General features: G+C 46.4%; 1 protein-coding gene across 1 annotated transcript; it reads right to left on the bottom strand.

Moving 5' to 3' along the window:
- Positions 1 to 757: 757 nt before the first annotated feature.
- LOC123033678 (kelch-like protein 12) lies at positions 758 to 6,974 on the bottom strand. Its single transcript, XM_044450395.1, has 4 exons — positions 6,896 to 6,974; positions 6,006 to 6,084; positions 3,991 to 4,218; positions 758 to 2,264 (listed from the first exon to the last, which is right to left on the bottom strand). The coding sequence occupies exons 1-4, from the start codon at positions 6,972 to 6,974 to the stop codon at positions 758 to 760; spliced, it is 1,893 nt and encodes a 630-aa protein (XP_044306330.1).
- Between the last annotated feature and the right edge of the window lie 559 nt (positions 6,975 to 7,533).

A 7,533-nucleotide genomic window follows, 5' to 3' on the forward strand; every position in this document is an offset into this window, starting at 1 on the left:
AACAGCACTTGCAACTTTTTTTTTTTAAAGAGCTGGGAAAATGGGGTATAATTTGTCAAAGCAACATGAAACACTTTTTGCACTTGTGCATTTGTGCAAAGACAGAAACAAAACTGGAGGGCCACAGGATCATCTAATCAGCTGTGTGCAGAGCATAATAAAGGTCTCTTGTACAAAATCTCATAGACCCATGAAAACTGGCAGCAGTAATAACTAGCCTCTGTTATTTGACTCCAGCTCCTATAATCCCTGGCTATGCTGACTGAAGGTGATGGGAGCTGGAGACCGAACATCTAGAGGGCCATGCCTTCCCCACTACTCCTTTAAATGGTCTGAAGATGTGTGATATAATTTCTGCTCCTCATTTTAAGCAGACACAGCCCTGCATGTCCTTGTTGGCAGCCAGATTTGAGATGTCCAGAGTTCTTCAGAGGAAAATCAGGTTATAATCATAATAAGGAAAGACACTAAAGAAATAGTTTCCACCTGGATGGAGAAAATAGCCAGCCATTCAAGCAGAGCCTGGGGCTTTTAATAAGAGTCTAGGGCAGATGCAACCATGTTCTAGCTAAAGAGAAGATTACCAGGAGTGGATCGCTGTCCAACCATTCTGTCCATCCCAAGCGGAGCCCTTATTTCAAAGGGTGCATCAGTGCAGCCAGAGGGAAGCCCTGCTAGAGGAAGAGGCAGGCAGTTGATGGGAGCCTGTTGATAAAAGCACAGGTGACAAGATGGATGCAGAGATGACCACTGGGGATTATCTCCCACCCCAGCAACAGTTCAGGGTGCAGCCATCTCTAGCAGATGGGGATAGGTGTCCTTTCTTTGCAACATCCACCCCAACCACAGCTGAGGTTGCGACTGTCTCTAGCAGGAGGGTCCGGATTGGCTTCTGGGGCATCTTCAGGGCTGTGCAGCTGAATATTTGTGTGTCACTGTTGGTAGCAGGGATTTCTTCTGGGCACTGAGTCCAGCTCATATCCTCCGGAGCCCAGCTGTAAATTGCACTATATCTCTGCTGCTCATCTTTGCCTGCCAACAGGTATATCTTACCTTGCCACTGCACTGCACAAGCAAATGCCAGGGCCACTGGCAGGTCTGGGATATTCATGTCCCAGCATACTCTGCCGTTCTCGTGGAGGTAAAAGCTCCCTTTGGTGCAGAAAGGAACCTCTTCGGTGGCTGTCGTGCCATGGGTCAGAAGGTTGCTTCGTTCTTCTGTGTACCCACCAAAAACATAAATCCCGGGGCCAACTGAAATGGCGGCTGCTCCATAGCAGGCAAACTCCATGGGCACCTCAGTCCACCAGTCAGTGTTGGTGTCATAGATGAGAAGGCCCCTGTAGCTCCTGGTGGCCTTCCCCCCCATGAGATAGAGCTTGCTTTTGAGCACAGTGGATGCGGGGTACATCAAGGCAAGGGGCAGGTTACAGATGGGGGCCCACGCATTGTGCGCCACGCTGAAGGCCTCGGCTGAAGAGAGAGGCCCCGCGTCGCTGCAGCCTCCCAGAGCATAGAGTATTTTGTTGCAAGCTAGGAAGGGATGCACTGCCCGAGCTGCAGACATGGATGGGAGCTGAGTCCACTGGCTGGTCAAGGAATTGTACTCATACAGGGAGTCAACAAAAGCACAGTTGTCCTCCTGACCGCCAGATAAGTAAAGCTTGCAGTCCAGGGAGGCACATCCAGAATAGCTCAGGTACTTCACAGGGGGCAACTTTTCCCACTTCTCTGCCTGAGGGTCAAAGCAAAGCAGGAAAGATTCAGGGCCATTCCCGCCCTGGATCCTGTTCTCACTGACCTCCACACACACAAAATAGTCATTGTACATGCCCTTTCTGAGCCCGCCACTCTCTTGGAGCCTCCCAGCTCCGTCCAGCTCTTTCCACCTCAGACGCACGTGTCTGTAGTACTCTGCAATATCTGCCTGGACATCGGTGAGCTCCTCGTGGGTGAGCAGTGGGAAGCGGACATGTCCAAGGAGCTCCTTAAACAGTGGGAGGCGCGTTGAGGCGGCCGCCTCTACCCAGTTGCGCACAGCTTGGTAGATGATCAGTTCAGAGGATACCTCCAGGCTCTCTGAGGATATGAGGTTGGTCAAGGCATCGTGCTGCAGGCTCAGGAAGGCATCCTGCTCAGTCAGGGGCCCAAAGTGTTGCTTGATGTAGCGTGAGGTTGCTTGGGTCAGAGCTTCATGATTGTGTTGATGAGCTAGACCATAAAGGCTGAGGCAATTGTTCATGGAGATGTTCATCTCTAGAAACCTGGCAAGAAGAGCACAGAACACCGTTGCCAGTTCCACACCAAGGCCTCCTCCCCTTACAGTTTCCAGAGGAAATCTTTTTATGGGTTCCTTCTATTTAGCATACCAGATCCAACAGTACTCAGAGGAAGGCTTTCTCCGTGGAGGCATCACTGCCCCAGAGCATGTATTAATCCTAGAATGGAACCTCTTTTTTCTTTTTAAAGATGGTGGTGCTTATGGTTATACAGACCCATCCTGTGTCTGATGGCAGCTTCCTCTCCCCCTGAATCCCATTTTTAGGAGGCCATTGGCTATCCCTTTTTAACATCTCCCTTTCCTGGTGGTTTCAGCAAGTGCATCTCCCTTGCCAGGGATGTCTGGGGGGACAAGAGGATTTGCATCCTGTAGGCCCAAGTCCTCTCTCACGTGCCCAGCACGTCTCTTTTCTCCCTCTACCACCATCAGAGAAACAATGGCACAGCAACAACACCGGTGTTGCTTTCAGATGCCACAGCTAGACAGCTTCAAGGGGTAGGTCACCTTTTTGGTCTGCAAACCTCTATCTTGATAGAATGGGAAAGGTTTAGCCTGGAGCAGAGAAGACTGAAGGGGGACTTGATTGCCCTTTCCGAGTCTCTGAAGGGGTATCACATGCAAGAAGACTTTCTCCCTGTTGCCTTGGACAGAAGGGCTATTACTTATGGGCTTGAGTTACAGGAGGGCAGAGTTTGGCAAATATTAGGAGAAAGTTCAGCAGTGGAACCAATCACTTACTTGGATGGTGGGCTTCCCCTCAATGGAGCTCATGCTGAAGCTGAAGAACCATCTGTCAGAGCATCCTAACTCTGCATCAGTCCATAGCTTGGGCCACATTGTCCAGAACTTGCCTTCAACCCCATGCTTTTAATGAATTAGATATGTTTGCTCCAAAATCATATGTAACATTGGTATTGACAGCCCCATTCTAAAGCTTTTGCTCTTCAATCCTCTGCTCCAATTTTATATGGATGGAGATGAGACCTGGAAAAATGGTGGTTCTGTGGAATCTGCTGCCCAAAGCAACATTTTTCTCTTGGTCCAAGGTTGGTCCTGACATGAATGCACTTTTGGCCATTTCTCTTTCATATTAATATACAAGCAAAGGAATCACATATCTTCTATAACATCACAGATGTAAACAAAGGTATTTTTGCAAGCTACCCTGGCTTCGAGACAGTGTTGGTGAAAATAATAATTTCCTCTGTAAATCATTTCTTAGAAAGTGTCTCATGCAAAGTCAGAAATGGCCTGTTGGTTTATGCATTTTTAACTTGAACATGCCCCGTTTGCACTTTCCAACCACAAAGGTGAACACAAGCACATTTTTTTTCAGGAAAAGCTCACACACGGTGGAACTTGTGCTTCCTTCTGAAACATGTGCATGTAAAAAAAGACACATTTTGAATCAACGATGCCTTTTCACATTTACTCTATAGGAGAAAAGTGCACATTCGGTTGTGTGTTTTCCCGGCTGGGGGGGGGGGGGGACGACGACCCCAACTGTGCTGAAAGGCACAGTTTGCGTGTTCTGCCAAAAAAGAGAAAGACAGGAGTGAGACCATTGGAAGCATTCATGAGCCTTGGCAGGAACACGTTCACCTGTGGAGCTGCAAATGGGGAACGTTTTGATGTTTAATGAACGGAAATGGAATTCTCATGCATCTTAATGTAAAAATGGCACATGCTGCGGGGACAGCTAGCATTACCTTCCAGCGGCTTCTTTCAGGGGAAGAATTTGGAGCTTGCTAGCTGCGGTGAAAAGGTCCTGAGCAGTCTCTGCTGTGAGAGACAGCTCCTCCGTATAGAGATAGTCCAACAGGCTGTGAAGCGTGGAGGCAGCCATGTCCTTGAGTTGGATTTCCCCGTTTTGAGACTCATGGCTGGAATTGATGAAGATATCTCGGAAATAAGGGCTGACTGATGCTAACAGCATCCTATATTTAGAAAAAAAGGACCATCAAAAGGGGTAAGAGTATGATCTGATCAATGGTTTTCTTTTGGCAACAGGTGACGATGGATTTTGCTACCCTGAATGATAACATTATCAGAGAATCTTGCTTGCACCTGAGATCCCGAGTGACCAGAAAGATGGCAAAGAAATGGACTCACCTACTTGTATATGTTACTATTTATTCATGGTTCATTGTTACTTTGAAGAATTAAACAAAAGGAATTAACCATCTAGCGGAATGTTATGCATTGGAAGCAGTGGCAGTTTACATTAAAGATCATCCACCTCATGCAATTGAAAACCTGGGAACAGCCAAGGCTTCAATGCCTGTTTGAACAGCAAACACATCTTGCAGGAGTGAGTTTTGCAAGGATGGAGGTGGTGTGGGAAATTCCTCACTGTCGTGCCCATCAACCTGGTGGATTTTCAGTGTGAGCATGTGGTTGAGGCCTCGGAGGCTCATCTGGGGTGCCTGGCGATCCAGAACAGGGAGACAGCCAGGCTCCATCTTGCCTCTGTTTCACCTTTACATGAACTGGTGGGGAACCGACTACTCTAGCATCTGATGGCGTCAAATACTGACACCCCCATGTTCCTGTTCCAAAATCAGAGAGCCTGTAGGCCCCATGGCATCTCAGTGAAACAAAATGATATAGCTCAACAGCCTCACTCAAGCTTAACCCCAGAAATTATTTTAACATGGGCCTGCTTGATTTTAAGGGCACAGAAGATAAACTTCACCACAGACAGGGAGACCTACCTATTGCTGCCGGCCAGAAGATGTGGCAGATGGAAATCATGTGAGCAATGAGGGAACCTACTCAGTAAAGGCAATATAAAACTGGCCTCTTACGGAAGAATATAAATGATGACTGAACAGAAAATGTCAGACACAATTCCGCCACAAAGACAGAGTCTTGGGGATGGCTAATACCCTCGTAGTGGCCTGACTGTTCCGTGAGTGGTCAGGCATTTATTCTAGCCAAGAAAAAGTGTTGAGAGAAACAAGGACGGTTAAAAAGCTAAACTAACTTGGTGGAACAGGAAAAAGAGGGGCTGAGAAGTCCAGACATCCCAGTGTATTGCTAAGTTTCTGGCTTTTGAGTAGGTGGATTACTCATTCTGCAGAATTAGGTTCCTTTGGCTGAGCAAGGGAGCAATCTTTTAGCCCTTGGGGATGAATATTTCGGATTCCTAGCACTAGGGTTGGACAGAGCACTTCAACCTTGGAGAGGGGAATCCATCAGTTTTCCCCTCCACATTGCAGGGTGGAAGGACTGCACCGGTTGCCCCTCTGAGGCTGGGAAGCGGCCTCAGAGAGGGTGAGAAGAGACATGGTGGCCTGGGTGGGGAGGACAGTGGTGATGCCAGGGTGCGAGCTATCTTGGGGACTCTCCAGCCTCCTTTGCTGCCCTTTGGAAATGAAGTGAAAAGGCCTTACTCTCAAAAACACAGGGTATGAAGTTGGGGAGGCCAGCATGAGCTCCGATACTCCTCCCATTCTGCATAGGTTGAGCAAAAGCCCACGAGTCCAAAGGCTTGCAATCTTCACAGTAGGATTCCACCCTAAGTATATGTATCCACTAGGCTGTGGAGTTTCCACCCATCTTCAGAAGGATGACAGCTAGAGTCCAATTTGGACTTCAACCAGCATCTGTGAGACATGATTATCTCACACTCCCATTGAAAACCACAGAAATATCAAGGTACAATAGAAATTGGTCAGAATAAAGGTATACAAGGTACATTGTCTAGAAGGTACAGAGTCACCTGTGGCAAGGAAAGCTTCTTCCTTCAACACCCAGGGTGACATCACAGAGTTGTTGAGACTCATATAGTTGTTTCAAGCCTACAAAAAGGAAGAAGAAGAAACAGAAAGCCACACAATTCTCTGGACTCTCTTTCACCTGAGATGTTTTTGGGATAAAACAAACAAAGAATTACTGGAAGATACCCTGAAGTCCAGTCTCTACTCAGTGCTAGATCTACTAGGCAAGATGCAATGATAGCATCCCTGATAGAAGCCCAGCCATACCCTTCCGAAATAATAATAATAATAATAATAATAATAATAATAATAATAATAATAATTTATTTACCACTTTCTTCCTTTCAAGGAACTCAAGGTGGCTTACATCATTCTCCTCCTCCTCCTCTCAGTCTCATCCTCACAACAACAACCCTATGAGATAGGTAGGGCTTAGAGTCTGTGACTGGCCCAAAGTTACCCAGTTGGCTCCATGGCTGGGCAGGGACTAGAATCCAGATTGCCTGAGTCCCAGTCCCACGCTCTAAACAACTTCACCACACTAGATCTTAGGGAAAGAGAGCTTGCCATCTCCTGGGACAGTTTATTCCACCATCAAACAACTCTCTCAGCCCATATGAAGATTCTTCAATGTTTAGTCAAAATCTGCATCCTTGTAATTTCCAGCCATAAGTTCTAGTCCTGTCTTCTACAGCAACAGAGAAGAAGTCTGCCTCACCATCTTCATGATAGCCCTTCAAACTTTTGAAGACCACTTGTAGGTCTCTCATTAACTTTCTTTCCTCCCCTCTAAACTTACCAGTTCTTCAAACACTTCTCATGCCACCAAAGCTCTCACTTTCAAGATTCACCCATACAAGTATCCATCACTCTGGGTACCCATGAGACTTACCCTGACATAGGTAGGTTTCATGGGATTGAAGTGTTTTCTCTCCACCATCTTCTTCATCACTATCTTGTGTAGAATCCATTCTAGCAGCCTTTAAAACAGGCTCAGGAACCACCTGGGCTTTTCATCATGTTCACCTATCTGGGGATTGAACCGGATGAGAACTTGCAAGTATTTTACCCAAACCTAAGTCAAAATTCTTGAACATGCAGGTCAGAAAACCTTCTTTAATTCTGCACCCTGTGCTTTGAAATGTGAACCTGTCCATCAAACAAAGCAACAGTTTGCGGGGATCATAAACATTGCTGCAAAAAGCTGCAAATTTAATGCCCCTGCAATGGAAAGTCCTGAAATTTCATCCATCCATCCATTTGTTCATTAATTCAATGTATGTGCCACCACATTACCCATACGGCTCTCTGGGCAGCTTACAAATTTACCACTTATATGAAGTTTCCTAGAGTCATATTTGAATTAGGAAAAAATGCACTTCCTGATTGAACATGAGAATATCTTTGTAGTTAAAGACATAAATATACTATGCCTGGTCTGAATACACATGTCTCAGGCATCAACTCCACAGAGCACTCCAATGAGGGAAAAGGTATTTGTCAAAACATTTACAAAAAAGAAAATGTCTC

Source organism: Varanus komodoensis, unplaced genomic scaffold (assembly GCF_004798865.1).
Source record: "Varanus komodoensis strain SLA01 unplaced genomic scaffold, ASM479886v1 scaffold66, whole genome shotgun sequence".
NCBI lineage: Eukaryota > Metazoa > Chordata > Lepidosauria > Squamata > Varanidae > Varanus > Varanus komodoensis.

Excerpts from the sequence above, each read along its gene's own strand:
- LOC123033678 (XM_044450395.1), bottom strand. The coding sequence starts at position 6,974 with ATGGATTCTACACAAGATAGTGATGAAGAAGATGGTGGAGAGAAAACA. Across the intron at positions 6,085-6,895 it reads TGAAACCTACCTATGTCAGG|GCTTGAAACAACTATATGAG; the intron begins GTAAGTCTCATG and ends TCCTTTTTGTAG. Across the intron at positions 4,219-6,005 it reads AGAAGCTTTCCTTGCCACAG|GATGCTGTTAGCATCAGTCA; the intron begins GTGACTCTGTAC and ends TTCTAAATATAG.